At 39.2% G+C, this 17,614-nt stretch overlaps 1 protein-coding gene across 8 annotated transcripts in view; it reads left to right on the top strand.

Annotated features, from left to right (window-relative positions):
* Positions 1-17,614, top strand: part of TNRC6A (trinucleotide repeat containing adaptor 6A) — a 104,978-nt gene that overhangs the window by 27,427 nt on the left and 59,937 nt on the right. For 7 of the 8 annotated variants that reach the window (XR_004381079.1, XM_032844050.1, XM_032844051.1 and 4 more), the window contains exon 4: positions 7,142-7,163. Coding sequence is in view for 6 of the 8 variants with exons in the window: in XM_032844050.1 (XP_032699941.1) it covers positions 7,142-7,163 (22 nt within the window). In the remaining 2 variants the exon portion in view is untranslated. Of the gene's footprint in view, positions 1-661; positions 680-7,141; positions 7,164-17,614 lie in introns of those variants that run through there. The other variant, XM_032844055.1, reaches the window with a different exon arrangement.

Below are 17,614 nucleotides of genomic sequence, written 5' to 3'. Positions count from 1 at the left end.
CTAAATGACCCAGTGATATCACTGTTCCACTTCTGTATCAATGGCAGTTCTGACTTTAATTTCTGACCTACACCTCTTTTGTGCCAGGCACTGTATTGCAGCTGTACACTTTTCTTCACATTATTTAGTAGGGAAAAACACAGCGTCCAAATCTGTGGTAGGTGGGGAGCTGTTGAAGACAGGGAACTGTTTGACTCAGCCTGGAATAGGACCAACGGAAGGGAAAATTTTCTTAGAGTTGAAATTAGCCAAGTGAACAAGGAGTGGGATAGAAAGGGATTCCAAGCAGAGTAAAATCCGCAGTAAGCGCCCACAGCCTTATAGAAGTATGGGTTTTGATTGGTGGGAGTGGGACGCCAAGGGCAGAAGTGTCACAGGATGAGACTGCAGAGGATTGGTGTTAGCTGTGGACTCTTCTGCTGGTTTCAGCCATTGAGTGTTGGGGAAAACACCAAAGACATTTCAGTAGACTGATGTAAAAGTTTGTGCTTGAGAATGTTTGTCTTAGCAAACTGTGGGCTTGAATTGGAAGAGGTAGAAATTAGAGGCTCAGATGCTGGTACAGGGACTGGCAAGAACCCACAGAGTTTGTTGGAAGAATATGAAGGGAGAGTGACTTCCGTTGATGCTTCTGTTTCAGATTGAGTGACAGGAGTACATCTTGGGAGGAGTTAACCAGGTAAGGGAATAGAAAGGGATAAAGAGAATTTCGTCCTGGAGTGCTGAGCTGACAGCGTGATCAGCAAGTACTTACAGGGTGGGAGGTAGGGGGGCATTGGACGATGGAGAGTGTAGAGGCGATAGGTGGCCCTAGCATTTAGACTTCTGCTTGCTCTCAGGAGTGACTGGGCGGGATGCATTGTCATAGGGTTTAGAATAGGTTTCTAGTATAGAGTTTTGGCACTGATGATGCCATAGACCTTTGTCAGAGGCCTGTTGGTACAGGCTGGTCTTTGCAGTGTGATCAGTCTTTAGCTGAGGATTTGTTGTGGTGTGGAAAAAATTGTATCCTCTGTAAGTTAAGGTTGGGGGAGGCTTATGAAACTCTTGGTCTGTGCTGTGAAGGCGATTTACTGACTGAAGAGAGCTTCTAAGAAACTTCAGAGACTTGTTGAAGAAGACGCTTAGGTGTACTTTATGTAGAAACGGTGGTTTGGCAAGCATCTGAGTGTTGTGTTAGCCGGTTGATCCTTGCTTCTAAGGAATTCAGTATGTAGCTTGAAAGTTAGGATGTCTGCGAAAGGCTAGAGAAGAAGCCTAAGGTACTATATAATGAAGTCTGTTTATTTAGGATTTACCCTATTTACTGAGAAAGTTCTGAGAAAGGGAGGTCATTGCTCAAATGATTTCTTTAAAAGTTACATTTTTATAATGTGTGATGTGAGTAAATTTTTTAAGGTTCTAACATATACAAATAATGGCTGTAATTGCCAAGGTTCATCTTTATATTCTCTGATAACTAAATCTCTGACTCACCAAGTCAGTGTCTTTAACATGTGAATGATGACTTTGTGCCATTTAGCCTCTCACCAGATCTGAAATGACAGCTTTTATACTGTCTCCCACTCCAACTCTGCCTCACTCGGTTCCAGTCTCTCACCCTAACCATGTCCTACTGGAATCATCACAGAGGCTTAGGGATATTGGGGAGTGTTTTCTTCTTTTGCTAGATCTTCAGTATTGGTAGGATATTCCTGTGTATCCCGTAGACACAGTAATATTTAACCACTGAACACAATATATATATATTTTATTTTTTAAAGATTTTATTTATTTGTTTGAGAGAGAGCGAGCACAAGTTGGGGTGGTGAGGGACAGAGGGAGAAGCAGAATCTCAGCTGAGCAGGGAGTGCCTGTGGGGCTCCATCCCCTGACCCTAAGATCATGACCTGAGCTGTAGGCAGAGGCTTAACTGACAGAGCCACCCAGGCACCCTGGCCACTGAACACAATATAAAGGAAGTTTAATACCTCTAATAAATGTTAAGTGTAGTAGAGTAGACTGCTACTGTAAGTAAGACTGTTCTTCAAATTCCAAATAATCAGCTTACAACTGAATTTGAGTAACACACTTTGGTGTAGCAAAGACAGCTGGTATTTCTATAGGCTGTTACCAAATAGCTATTAAAAAAACAAAACAAAAAAGAATCCCAAGATGGCACACTTACAGCCCATATGAAAGATTGTGAGTCAGAAGAGTTTTAAGACAAGTTTCCTCAAGCTTGTTTTTTGTCTGTAGTAGGAGCCAGCAGGTGTATGCGGGTTGGTGGCAGACATCTACATAAGACAGGTAGGCAGGCCCATTTATATGAATGTTGGAACATAAAATCACTACAGTAGAAACAATCTGCAGGTTTCATGTAATGTATGCACATGTTAAAAATCTATATATTTTTATTCCTGAAAAAGATTTCAGGTAACTATCTGTTCTGATCTATTCATTTTAGATAGAAAGAAGTTAAGCATTAAAATAAGTTGAAGAGGCCAACCATGATTTTGTCAGGGTGACAGAACTAGGAATGGGATGGGAAGCTGCTTAGACACCACCCACCCACCCTCCCCGACACTTTTCAAAAATTAGGTGCGATGCCATGGTGTTGTCCTTCGTACTTTTTTTTTTTTCTTTTTTTAAGATTTTGTTTTTGAGCAATCTCTACACTGCATCTAGGGATTGAATTTACAACCCCAAGATTCAGAGTCACACATTCCACCAACTGAGCTAGCTGGGCACCCCTATCTATTCTTTATACTTTCTGCTTTATTTTTCACAACCTAAAGGTGAACTTTAAAGCCACAAATAATATATCGTGGTACTTTCTGTAAGGCATTTAACAAGTCTTTTTTCTGTGTGTACAGAAACATGGTCCCTTTGTATTTTTTTAAGGAAATACACTTTGTATTTTTTTAAGGAATTCATATTCAGATCACAGGTTATTTTCTATTTTAAATAAAAACCAAGTAGCACAGCTCCTTCTATAAATGATGAGACACCAGCAAGGCTTACTATAATGTTTTTACTATGGTAGTTTTTTGTCTACTTAAATATAAATTTTAAGTATCTAAATTCCTCTTTGAAGAAATTTTACATGAAAATTACATGCTTTTCATTATATTTCAGCCTGGGTATATCTCTCACAATGAGATCAGTGACTGGACGGCTTTATTTTTAGTTCTGTGTTTTGAAAAGCTTTCTATTTCATATCTAAGAGGGCTATTTACTTATCTCTTCTAATTCCAAGGCTTAGGAAATAATTTGTTACAGTATGGGAATGTAGTTTCTGCACTTAAAAAGGGCAACAGTGGTACCAGTAGCTTGTTAATCTCCAGGTTCTGTTTTTAGAAGAAATTTGTAGACGGAATCTTGAGAGAAATGTAATGAAGGGAAAAGGAGGTTGAGAAATAGGTTAATTATAGAGGGATAATTTAGTATAACCTTTACTTTAAGCATGTAATTGTAGTTCCTAGAAAGCATATAATGGTTGAGGGGCCGGAGGGAAGCAACAATACAAATAGGGATCTTTTAGAGTTGAGAATGTTTTAAGTCAGCATTCATGACTATTTTTGTTACTGTGTTAGGAACTGAGGGGATTGTTACAGGCTTTGTGGATTTAAATGTACTCAGTTTGGGTTTAAGTGCGACTACGTTATAGAAAACCTCCAACTTTCATTCCCCTTTTCAGAAATTTTACTGTCAGTCATCATGTCTCCCAAAGTCCGTGTTGGTCTGAGGATCCTATTCAGCAGCGCAATGAGCGAAAGTTTCTCAGTAGCCTGGGTGGTAACATAATCAGGCCTGGAGCAGGGCAGTCAAGTATTCACAGGATTTCAGCTGACTAGTCTCCACTTGGTCTCAGTTCCCCCTTTTTTTTTTTTTTAAACAAAAACAAAATAAAAAAAACCAACAACAACACTGTATACAGCCAGCCTGAGGTCTAGGCTGAGTGCTGCTTGCGAAGAAATCCTAGAAAAGCTTTCTGACCCCTAATTATATCATTTAAAATAGGCGAAGCTAGCCATCAATTCTTTTTTCCTGATGTTAGTTTGTAATACCTGGCACTGTGAAGATATGGTAGATGATTAGGAAAAGAGGAAAAAAAAAAAAAAACTGGACTTGGGAACCTGGAGTGTGTTTGAGTTGGGCCATTTCCCAGAGTGAAAGGACCAAGCCAGGGTACTGGCCACTGTGGCTGGTGACAGCCGCAGTGGCTAAGACCTCTTGCATGCTTCCTGCATGCCCGGCGGGTCCTTAAGGGCCACTCTCCCCCCAGCTCTTTATGATTTAGATCCTTCTAGGCTCACAACAGCTCTGGGGTAGGTGTTTTTGTTCCTATTCTACAGATGAGGAAACTTTGGTTTAGAGAAGTTAATTTTAATCAAGGTCACATCAGGTGTTAAATGGTGGAGCCAGGATTCAGAGTCTGACTTCAGACACTGAGCTCTTAGCCATTCAGGTACACATATGTAGGGAGCTTAGGGGAAAGTGGTGCGGAGCCTGACAGAAAAGGTGGCATATTGTGTGTTTGCCGCTTGTCTAACAGCTTCCTTCATGAAGTGAAGCGCTTGTAGCAGTTGCTTGTGGAATCACAGCTCAGGCTTTTTTTTCTTTTCTTTTCTTTTCTTTTCTTTTCTTTTCTTTCTTTCTTTCTTTCTTTTTTTTTTTTTTTTTTGATAGTAAGTAGGCTCTGTGCCCAACATGGGGCTCAGACTCATGACCCCGAAATCAAGAGGTGGATGCTCTAGTGACTGAGCCACCCAGGCGCCTCTGTTTTCTGTTTTTGTTTTTAAGAAAAAGATACTCAATATGGAAATAATTTTTATAGATTTGACAGAATCCTTTAATTCTGTTAAACAAGAAGGTCCTCAGTGATAATCTCACATTTGAATAATACTGTAAAGAAAAAATCTTTCTGTGTTGTACTTGAGCCCCATAATAGCCCTGAATGATAAGCAGTACGGTCGTCTCCCAAAACCCCCATTTGAGGAATTGGGAAACTGAGACCCAGAGAGTTTGAATGACAAGGTCATGTAAAAGTAAAAAGGAAATTTGAACTTAGTTTTAACATATTTTATATAAGCAAATATATATAAAACATTACAATTCTAACATGTAATCAGTATCAGATATTATTAATGATAGTTTACCTTTTTTAAGTAACAAAAAGTACAAAACTGCTATTTTACACAAAGCAGTTTGGACTCGGTTTACTTCAAGGGTCAGTAGCCACATGTGGACAGGGCTGCCATTTTGAACAGTGTAGACAGACAGACACACTCATAAAATCACCGATCCTGTTAGGAAAATTCTCTTTTGAACAGTTTGAGTAATATGCTAGGTCCCTGGACCAACCCACAAAGCCTTATTTTAAAGAAGTGGCATTTGCTGAGTTCTGTTTCCGCTTAATCTGTTAGGAGCTCTTGGGTTCTGTTAAATTCCTTCAGTATATTAGTCAGTATTCTGACGGGCAGACACCTTTAGATGTCTTCTGTGTGCCATTCTCTGTAGATGACAGAGTACTGAATGAGTAGACTGTTGTTCTGAAGCAATGTGGACTTGTTTTGGAGTTTTTTGGAGGAGTTGGAGACTACATATCCTTTATGTTAAGGCCAGTGAAAGCAACACTGTCTATCTTGGGGATACTGTGATCAAGGCTTCTGTATATTGTAACTTAGTTTCTGTTTGAAGTAAACTGTGGAAGAGACTAGGATAGAGTTTAAAAAAAAAAAAAGATTTTCAGTATGTAAAATAATTTTTGTACTATAATGTTTTGGCTTCAGAAAATTATGTATTTTATTGTTTGCCATGGTACTTCTCATAATGTATTCATATACCAAGGTCTCTCTAATAAAACTGATCATCTGCCATCAGATTTTAAAAACAATTTCTGCAGAAGTAAAATAAGTGTTCTAGCTAGTTAACTGGTCTTTTGCCATTGTCCTTCCATCAGTTTTGTTTTTGTTTTTGTTTTTTTAATTTTTGATCCATATGAAGTAAAAGATGGGCCTCCATTATTTAGCATAACACTAGTGCTCTAAAACTTGGTAAAGTTGCTCACTGTCTGAACTGACTGGCTCACTAGGGAAAGATTGTTTGGTATGGCTTGAGGATTAGGGTAATTGCCATAGAGTCCTTTACCGTCTAGTTCTATAATGATCAAATTCAAAAAATGCTATTTTTAGTAACAATAATTTAATATGAGTAAGAAAAATTATTGTGCCCCATGGCACTTAAGGAAGTTTTATCTTTATTTAGGAACAATTCCTGGTTATTGGCTACGAATTATTCAGTCTTTCCTCACCTCCCTGCCTGTCCGTGTACCTTTTATTTTTAGGACTCCCATGCAATTGGCCTGAACTAAAAAGTTGATTTTTGTTTGTGGCCTCTGTCTGTAATCTGTTCTTTCTTTTTGGGGCCCTTGAAGTTTGAATGAGGTACCTTGAGGCAGCTCTGCTCTTACTATGTCAGAGACGGTGGACAACGGGGCAAGTGTGGCAAAGCAGGTTTGGCGTCAGTTTAGCTTCTGAACACAGTAATTTTAATGAATTATCAGATGTGTCAGAAGTGACAGATATGTTTGAAATTTTTTCCCACTCAAAAATACTTAAAAGTTTTAACTACGTTTACCTGAAAGAGCAGCCTAACCTCCAGGAGTTAAATTTATTACTGATTTGGCCAAGTGGTTATATTCAGCTTTTCTTCCAGAAAACTTAATTTATTTTTTTATCATTTGAAATAAGAATTTTTGAAACCATTTAAACTTATGCAAAACTTAATAGATCCATTAAATGTTAAAGGTGACAGTTACAGGAAATTCATTTAAAAATTAAATAATGAGAAATGTGCAGTGCCATTTTTTTATTATTTACTGTCATTCAATGATGTCTTCTCTGATCTGTATCTAAAGAAACATTTCAAACATTCTCTATTAATAAACATTGTATCAGGGACAATGGGGCACATCTGTGGGAAAAGCATGCTTTCTTTGCATATCTTTTCCTATGCAGTTCACCTAAATGACAAATTCCTTATTTAATAAAAGTGTATATGTCTTATATAATAGTAATATATTAACATTTTATCATAACAATCCATTTCTTTCAGTTTCATATTTACATTGTTTTTTGTTTGTTTGTTTTTATTTTAGGCCACTGAACAAAAAATCAAAGGTACGTTGTTTAAAGCTATTTTTATCTTTTTTTTTTTTTTCATTAAAGCAAGGTTGTTGATATGCATTTTTATTCACCTCCAGGATTGGGAGAGCCAGGAGCATGAAAGAACAGAGGGGTGGGGACAGACTTCTTCAGTGACACACCTTGGAGTCATCTCTTGGGGTTAATGGTTTACTATATTACTGCTCTCAAAATATGCCGCCTTGAGACCTGCCTTAACATTGTCTCCTAGGATGGGCACCACTTCTTGACATACTCCCTTGATTTGAGTCTTTGAGCACATGTACCTTCCCTTCAGCTTCTGTGTAAAAAAGTCTTCTTATCTGGGGTTATCTCTGGGACTGTTACCTCATCCTTTGCTTTATTCCTTGGTCTCTGTAAACAGTTGTGCCCCACTCCTTCCTGGAGGCAGACCATGATACCCACTCTATATTTAATTCCTGAAAAATAGTAGATTGCTAACCTGATGGTCATTTTGCCAGGCTGAGCAGCTCCCAGTACCCGTCAAGCAGGAGCCTTCAGGCTGCTAAGGAAACAGGAACATCATTCCTTTCAGATCCTGAATCAGGAATTCTTCACCCTCCCAAGAGTTGACTACCTGGTAATGAAAGGTGTAGGGCTCTCAGATGCTAAACTTGTTAGGCTTGAAGATCCTGAATTTTCACGTATAGCTATATCAGAATTACGACCTCTGCATTTGGTTGAGAAATGCAGCTCAGTACTGCCTGATTTTATTTGAGGTCAGCATTTTGTTAAAGTAACATTTATGAGCTGCAAGTGTCTAAGAGTGAACAAGAACAGTCTTAGCTTATATTTTACCGGAGAAAGTGGCAGTAGAGGGAAACACCTAAACACAGTATAGTATAATATGATTTGCTTCAGGTAGAAATGCCGTTGTTGTCCTGGAACACAGAGGATTAATGAGTAGCTTATTTGACACAGGGGGTTAAGGAAAATCTCCTTGAGATTATGAATCTTAAAAGATGAAACAGCCAATCCAAGAAGAGATGAAATGGCAGAGGGATCAATCAGCATGATTGACGGTACAGAGACAAGAAATAATGTGGTGGTATTTGCAGTGGATAGTCCTAGAGCTTTAAATATCCAGCAATGAATGGGTGGGGTAGAAGGGTTTTTCTGAAGAGATAAGTAGGGGGTAGGTCAAGAGAAGGCCTTATATGCTCTGTGTACTAAGGAACTTAGACTTCTATGTTATAGGCAGTTAGAAGCCACTGAAGAGTTTAAGCAGAAGAGTGACATGGGTTGGTTTTTTGTTCTTTTTTAAAAAAGCTGTCAGACACTGTGCATGAAAGTGTTGGCTGAAAGATGGAGCGAAGAGAAGAAAGGCACTCTCTGGGCAGAGGAAGCAGGTGGATAAGAAGAGGGAATATTCAGAGAATACGTGTGGAGATGTTGGGGGGAAGGGACAGAATGTAGGCCTGGAGGTAGGGGGAAATCGTTGGGCTTCATACTGGTTAGAGAGAAGGGAGCCAACCTGGGTGATGTATGAAATTGGTGAATCACTGTATTATATACTTGAAACTCATGTAACACTGTGCATGAACTATACTGGAATCAAAATAAACAAACTACCAGTTTGAGTTGTAGAAAGAGAGTGGTGAGCCAGCGAAGGTTACAGGCGTAAGCTATGCCTAGGAGCTTCTCCTTGTCAGGACTGTCTAGCGCTCACCAACAGAGTGCAGCACCAGAGAGGGAAGTGGGGGAATAGAGAGGGTAAAGACGATTTGAACTGAGGTCTTGGCAGCAGGGGTGGGAGATGGATGGAAGATGTAGGAGGTCTAGAATTCACAGGATTGCAACTGGTGAGATCAGAGGGGGAATCAAAGTTCAATTGTGGCTTTGAATCTGGACGTGTAAGAAAGTTATAGGGGTGTGGAATGATGTAGGGGGCAACATTGCCAAATTAATTTGTTGGAACATGACCAAATTCATCTTCTTCAAGCTCACTTTTCACACACCACTCCCCTCTATAGGGATGTTAAGTTGTCCCTTTGCTCTGCTTCAAGACCAAACTCCTCTGCTTGGCTTTCAGGGCCCTCTTTAATCTGACCTCCTGTGATCTAACCAGCCTGTTGTCCCTCATTCCTTTATACTTTTCAGAGCATCCTCATCTCTTTCATGTTCATTCCTGTTTCTGTCTCTTTTTCTTAGCGAAAGAGGCCTTTTAGGCTTTCCAGACCTCACAGAGCTCATCTTCTGATGGATCACTCCAATGGCCATGGATTCTCCCTTCCCGATTTCTTAGGATGTTATGATGTGTCTTAAATTTGGGCACTTGATTGTAGTCCATCTTAGAGTTTTGACTGGCCCATGGGTGTTTGTTTCTCCAGCATGATCTTTGAATGCCTGCTGTTTATATCCTTTCCAAATGTAAATCATCCTTTTACATCCGTACATAAAATATGAATGTATTTGAATCTTCTTGATTTTAAACTTTACAGAGTTCTGAGAATGTTAGGTTACTCAAATGTATGAAAGTCACTTCAAAATGTATTGTTGCTTTGACACCTGTTTTACTCCACCCTTTTCAATGGCAGTTCTGTGATTGGCCACATTATTCTGGTGTATGAAAATGTATTTATTTTTGTGTGGTGTATAATGTCTGTGTTATCTGTGATTTGGGGTTCATGATGATTAGAGATTACAAACTGGAAATTTGTGGGACAGGTTTGGCACACACAGTCATTAGGTTTACTGAATGTTTGGTTTTGGAATAATTTATGACTTACAGAGAAGTTGAAAAGGTAGTAGGGAGTTTTCCCACATACACCTCAACCTCACTCAGTTTTCCCATGATTGACATCTTGCATTTCTGTGGCACCTTTGTCAAAACTAAGAAACTAATATTGGTATTAATGGAACTCCAGACTTTATTGAGATTTCCCTCTGTCTTCCGTTAACTCATTTCTAAAATCCAGCACCAGATACACAGATGCATCTAGTTGTCCTGTCTCTTCAGTTTCCTCTGGTCTCCACACAGTGTGTTGGTTACCCTTTACGTTTCCCATTGGCAGCATTTATAAATCAGGAGATTCTGCATAACCAAGAATTGCAGTTTCTCTTGCAGTTTTTACGGTCCACATCACTTTTTGTCCTTCTGTAGTAGAGTCTATATCAGGCCCGGATCTGGTAACTTCTGGCTGTTAAGTACTTGAGGGAAACAGGGCTGCTGTGACTGGGGGCTGAATTTTGAATTTTTATTAGAGTCTTTGTGATTGTCAGGAGTCCCCCTCTTAGTGTTCAGACTGAACATGACTAGTTAGGCTGCAGCACTCTCTATGAATTCTGCCTAAATGAGCTGTTCTTTCTAAGGCTACTGCCATTTCTGGTTAAATAACACTAATGTTGCTTCCGCCCAGTGGTAAGACAGTTTGTGTAAAAGTTGGAGTCTTGTAAAGTATCATAAATTAAATTATTTTTTTATTTTTTAAGATTTTATTTATTTATTTGACAGACAGAGATCACAAGTAGGCAGAGAGGCAGGCAGAGAGAGAGGAGGAAGCAGGCTCCCCACTGAGCAGAGAGCCTGATGGTGGGGCTCGACCCCAGGACCCTGGGATCATGACCTGAGCTGAAGGCAGAGGCTCAACCCACTGAGCCACCCAGGCGCCCCTCATAAATTAAATTCTTGACCAACTTTCATACATGGACACAAGTCAATGTTTATTTCCTGGTACAGTGGATTCATAACTCATCTAATGAAAATGTGGACCAGCATAATGTGAGACAGAATGCAATTCTTGAAAGTTTTATTCTTACCTTGTGACTTGAACTTTGAAAAACTGTTAAGGAGCATGCATATTTGAATGTTTGAATATTTGAAATGCTTTAAAATATGTATGAATATCTTGAAACAGCAGGGGAGTGAAAAGCTGAAAAATGTATGGTGAGGTATAGGAATAGATGGATACATTTTAAGATGTCCTGTGGCCTTACATAATGTAAAGGAAGAGAAGGAGTTAATATTCTCTCTTCAGAATGCCTTTGGGAACTTGATTAAGAAAAGTAATTTTTCAGGGCACCTGGGTGGCTCAGTCGTTAAGCATCTGCCTTCAGCTCAGGTCATGATCCCAGGGTCCTGGGATCGAGCTCCGAATAGGGCTCCCTGCTCAGTGGGAAGCCTGCTAACTCTCCCACTCCCCCTGCTTGTGTTTTCTCTCTCACTGTGAAATAAATAAATTTCTCTCTGTGAAATAAATAAATAAAATCTTAAAAAAAAAGGTAATTTTTCAAAAACTGCTTTTCAGCTCTGACACTGACTTGTTTTGGAAGCATGCTCATTATACATTCCTTGCAAAAGAATAAGCGCTGTTAATTTTTGACAGCTAACACCTCTCTCTCTCTCTCTCTCATCCACCATTTCACTCCCCTCCCCTTCCCCTCCCTTCCTCTTTCTCATGCTAGTGCTTTCTTCAGGTGATTTTATAAGCAGGTTATATCCCATAGAATAACATACCCCAGAGCTCTGAAGACAGGTGGAAGGAGGCTGAGATGGAAACAGGAATGGATGGAGAATAGTGGATAAAGATTTTTTTTGTTTTCTGGTAATCCCTTGGGGAAGCATAGCTTATTGCTGCTATTCTCTTTCTGGACTAATTAAAAATTCTTAATGAAAATTGAGTCCGCATTTACAACACATGTTTGTTCCTTGCACATTTGGAAGCCATTATTCTTGCTCAGTTCTTTTCTATTTTTTTTTTTTTTAAATTCTTTCTCAGTTCTAGCCTCACAGTTTTTTTTCAAAGATTTATTTTATTTATTTGAGAGAGAGAGAGAGAACAACAACCAGAGGGAGAGGGCAGAGGGAGAGGGAAAGAGAATCCCAAGCAGACTCTGCGCTGAGTGCGGAGCCAGACACGGGACTCGATACCATGACCCTGAGATCATGACCTGAGCTGAAATCAAGAGTCGGACACCCAGCTGACTGCGCCACCCAGGTCCCCACAATTTTGTTTTTTTAAGTCGAACATGATTTTATTGCTTAGCTCCATTGCTCCTGGGGAGTGATCAAAATATTCAAAAGCTGTTAAGTCAGGGCATGTGAAATCATATTGGAGACATCCTGATGACTAACTTTGAGCACCTACTGTGTATCAGGCACTGCTTTATATATACTTAATCTAACCAAGGGGAATATTCTAAATATTTAATCACTAATAATGAATGGTTACCAGTGGTTCAGAACACATACTGGAGCAGGGTCCTAAAAGTTTCATATGCTAAGAGTAATCTTTTAGCTCTTGAATTTTGGGAAATGTGTGGGACTTAGTAGAAGGATCAGGGCAGCAGATTGGGAACTCTGAGGCTTCGTGAAGTGTAGGATATTTAAAAACTAATATGGGAGTAGGCCTTCATCAGAACTAGTACTAGAACATATTGTTCTAGTACAATACAAGTCTGCATTTAATCCCTTCTGCAGCCCTTTGAAAGGAGATAGTATCCTCACATTTAGAAGTGAAATTGAGGCTAAGAAAAATCATTTGCCTTTTGGTTATGCGGCTGGTGAGTGGCTGAGCCAGGATTTGATGACTAACTCTAGTGGGCTCTACTGCTACTTTCTCCTTGAAAACAGCCCTGTATTTACATGGAAAACAAAGTAGGAAGGGTGCGCTAGTGCTTTAATAATACTCAGTGAGTGAACTAAAACAATGCATGTTTTAAAAAGATTCCCAGAAAGCTCTTTTAACAGGTTTTATGGTACTTCCCCAAGCACAAAGAAATAAAAAGTTGTATCACCAGTGTAATTTTGTGAATCAGGGAGCATCTGACAACTGCAATGTGTAAAGTGTTTGGCTTTTCAGGAATCATTAGAGAAAGCTCTGAAACTGTTTGCTTCATCTTTGTTGATGAAAAAGAATAATATGAATTTTGAGGACCAAGCAAGAAGATGATTTTCTAAAAGCTTCCTCCTGGCATCAGACCTCTACACAGTTAGAACCTGTCCCTTTTTGGAGCAAAACTAATTAAGTTTGAAATGCCTTGCTCCACCTCTTTCAGGGAAATGTAAAGAGACTGACAAAAAACCCACATTGCCTCCATTTCATGCAATCTTCAGAAGGAGGGAAGAAGTACCTTCTGAGGAGCACGGGCAAATGTGAGGCCCCTACCTTCAGTAAGCTTATTGACTGAGAAAGCTGGGAAAGGCAGAGGACACAGTTTAACTGTGGGGATAGGATTGAAATGACTGTTTGAGTCAAAGGAAGAAAGTGTTTAGTTTGTTCCCTTCTTATTAGTAAGTAAGCAGTCTTCCGTTTTCTTTTCATCGTCACTGCCAGTATCAGCTATGTTGTGCAGTCTCTTGAGGTCATCTTGGGAAACAAAGATAAATAAAAAATAATTGTCAGGCAATCCTTTCTTCCAGAGTTGGGATCCATAAAGTGTCCTTGTTTTTGTTTGTTTGTTTAACATTCATGAAATATCTATTGTTTGCTGACCCTGTTTCATGCACTGTTGTGCATGAACGAAACCAACTCCCAAGTCCTTGTCCCAACTGTGCTTCATCTTTTTGTTTTACTATAGTAGCGGTAAATATATTTACCTGTGGTCTCAGCTTTTTACTTCATAAAGTCTTAAGTCTCTCAGTCATAATCCTGTAATAATGAAATTCAGGAATTTTGGTAGCTTGACAAAGAATTCCTGTGCTACATAAATTTTCAGAGGAGAAACTGAGGCCTAAATAGATGTGACTGGAAGTGTGTTGCCTGACACTGTTCACATAGTGGCTCATGTAGGAACCGGCCTTTTTTGGGGCTGTTAGGGAAACAGAAGGGGCTACTGTGGCTGAGTCTGAGCATCAGCTTCTGAGGCTCTCCGCCTCACAGCACGCCTGTGACTCTGTCACACAGGTAGGGAAGTTCTGTTAGAACTGGGCCTTCTAGGCAGTGTTTTTCTCCATAATATAGAATAGAATCATGACTTCTGTGTTACGGGCAGGTATTAAGTAATAACTGGGCAGCCTAGGTTCTGATTCCAAATGTGCTATCATAGTATGTTCACTTTATGAACATATGAGACTTTATGAGAAATTGTGAGGACAGATGTGTGCTGACCTCTTCGAAGGAGAAGCAGAGTTTCTTGCTGATGAAGAATTTATTAATGGCATACATCTTTCTTCCTGTGGAAGGTGTCTTTGAGCTTTGTAACTCTCTTTGTAGCTCAGCACTAACAGTAGGGGGAGAAATGGCCTTCTGCTTCCAAGGGAAATAGTAGATCAAAGTCACTTAGGTATATCAAAGTCACTGTTTTTCCTTTCCCTCTATAGAGAAAGGAAAACAATTTGTATAAATTTATATACTCAGTGAGGCAGTGAAGGATGCTAAGGACTCCTTTATGCTTGTAAGATCAGGGCCATTTTATTTCTAGCATATGTAGTTATGTTTGCTTCTAAATACCAACAAATTATTGAAGTAAATAACAGTGAAAGATTTTGTAACTTCATATGTTTTTGATGCAGCTCTGGTGGGGCAGAGACGGGGAAATAGGAGAAAAGCAGACATCAGTGCAGTCAGCAAAGCAAACTATTGTTGGAAAGTAGATTCAGGGACGATTGACTCCATAGTTGTTGGAGACTTGTGGAAGTATCCTAAGGTTGTGTCCTAAGCCCTGAGATTCTGCCTTGGTAGCAGTTAGGTCTTCAGTTTCAAAGATGACAAATCGGGCATCTGAAGTGGTTCAGTCAGTTAAGTGTCTGCCTTCAGCTCCAGCAATGATCCCAGGGCCATGGCATTGAGCCCTACACTGGGCTCCCTGCTCAGCAGTGAGCCTGCTTCTCCTTTCCCTCTGCCTGTCTCTCTACCTACTTGTGCTGTCTATCTCTCTGTCAAATAAATAAAATCTTTTTAAAAAATTTTAAAAAAATCTACTGAGGAACAAACACACCTTCAAAACAAACAAAAAAAAAAATCAGAAGTCCTCTGGTTTGGTTTAAATTTTGGAGAAGTCAGGAGAGATTAGCAAGAATAGCTTTATCAGCTATAACCAGGTAAGAGAAAACTCCAGACTAGGAAATAACACAGTATATATTCTGCTTCGCACTTCTATGTTCTTCAGTTCTAGTAAGAGTAGTATCTGTGCTTCAGAACAGTACCGAGAGCGCTCTCTCTGCTGCAGCCTCATTGAAAATGCACTGGATAAAAGCAGCTGGAAAGAAAGCATTTGGCCTGAAGCAAAAAGTATTGAATCTTCTACTGAAGATGATAATCATGGAATTCTAGCATAAACACAGCGTAGTGTTAAAAGTCCAGGCTTCTGAGTCAGATAGCATTGGATTTGAATAGTGCCTTTACAGTTCTTGTTTCTGTGACCTTGGGCAAGTTCTTTAACCTCCATGCCTCAGTTCGATGCTGTGGAAAGGAGATAATTCAGGCTACTTGATGTTGTGGGAATGAAATAATATAGAACATAAATCTCAGAACCGGAGACTAGTAAATGCTGAGTATAGACATCTTATTATAGAAAGTTTTGATTTGCAGCTTTCAGAGTGACTACGCTATAATTAGTGACTTCCCTATTTTTGGAGAGTTTGATTTTGCTCTTATAAGTAAGGGGAAACTTAATTTATACTAGGAGGAACATTGGTTTGGGGGCCTAATTTGGTTTTAAACTAAAGCTCTGCCATTTACTAGATGTTTGATCATGGGAAGCCTTCTTCTAAGCCTTGACTGCCTCATCTGTAAAATGGAAATAATATTTTAAATTTATAGAATCGTGAGGCTAGAGTGGTATCAGAGTGCCTGGCATCTAGCTAATATTTAGTGAATTTGAATTCCCAACCTTGTGGTTGTGCAATATCCTAGCAACCTTTCAGCCTCCCAGCTGGACATACCAGCAGTGTCCCCAGTCACATCAGAGTTCCTCTTCACCCAGATGGTGATTTGGTTTTTCTTCTCATTAAAGTAGAGCCCAACCCAGCATGGGTGAATCACAGTGCAGCATCTTCCATAGTGCGAGGAATAGGTCTTGCAGCATGTGAATGGGGTATATTATCTTTATAAATTTGGCAGGCCCAAACTGGTATTTTATTGCTTTGATCTGTATTTATTGGTAAAATGGAATATCATATGTTTAATTACTTGTGCCTTTTTCATTTTATGAATTTCCCGTTCTTGTTCTTAACCCATTTATTTCCTGGGCCTTAGAGCTTTTGTTACCAGTTTACATGAGCTTTTTTTTTTCTTTTTAAATATTTTACTCATTTATTTGACAGAGAGACATCACAAGCAGACAGAGAGGCAGGCAGAGAGAGAGAAAGAGAGGAAAGCAGGCTCTCTGCCAAGCAGAGAGCCTAATGCTGGGCTCGATCCCAGGACCCTGGGATCATGACCTGAGCCGAAGGCAGAGGCTTAACCCACTGAGCCAACCAGGAGCACCTACATGAATTTTTTGTATAATAAACTTATTAGCATTCTGTCTCATATATTTGATGCAAATATTTCCAAAATTATAGATTATATCATACGTTTGAAGTTGTTCTGAAGTTGAGGTATCAGGCAGAAATATCTAAATTTTGCCCAATAGTAGACTCCGCATAGGGGTATATATGCAGAGGATGCAAATATATATTTTAGAGCAAGAAAAGCAAAAGTAAATAACCTTTGTACTCTTAGGTTAAACTCTGACCCTAAACTCTAGTGACTTTGTGGGATGTTTCCCTGAATTAGCTTTAAGGGCCTTATCCCAAAACAGTACCTCTTTTCCTTCATTTAGGGAAAATTGGGATAGACAGTGGGAGAGGAGAGAGAGTGGATCCCTTTAATTTGTTCTAAAGGACAGATATTTTTCTAGTTTGCCTTTTAGTTTGGAATAAACACACACACACACACACCCTTGCAAAAATAAACAATACTGTATAATTTTATTTGGTCAAACTTAACAATTTTTTATTCACTGATTACTTGACTGAGTTATGCTGGGAAAATCTACCATTTATCCAGATTTGGAAAAATTTTTGCCCATATTTTCTAAAAGCTTTTTATTAACTGTTTGATTTATCTGAACTTTATTTATTTATTTTTTTTTAAGAGAGAGAGAGAGCACACAAGTGGGGAGTAACAGAGTGGGGCAGAGAGAGAATCTACCTGACTGAGGCTTGATATCATGACCCTGAGATCACGAACTGAGCCTAAATCAAGAGTTGGACGCTTAACCAACTGAGCCACCCAGGCGCCCTGAACTTTATATTTTTTCTAATTAAAAAAAATTAACTGTCCTGTATTTCCTAAATAATTTATTATCTTCAGTGAGTTAGGACATTTCCTTTATTGCATAACTTTTAAGGTTGTTTTTTTTTTTTTTTTTTTTAAGTCACTAATGGAAGTCCAAAGCTCTCTACATGTAGCAGCAGTATCTGTCAGAACAGTTTTCCAAATTTACTTAGATGTGACAACCACGTATGACCCTTGTTTGAAGAAATACAGATACTGACTTAC

Source organism: Lontra canadensis, unplaced genomic scaffold, assembly GCF_010015895.1.
Source record: "Lontra canadensis isolate GAN:19392208 unplaced genomic scaffold, GSC_riverotter_1.0 scaffold146, whole genome shotgun sequence".
Lineage (NCBI taxonomy): Eukaryota > Metazoa > Chordata > Mammalia > Carnivora > Mustelidae > Lontra > Lontra canadensis.
The sequence above is the reverse complement of the archived record's forward strand: the minus strand, read 5'-3'. Positions and strand labels throughout refer to the sequence as shown.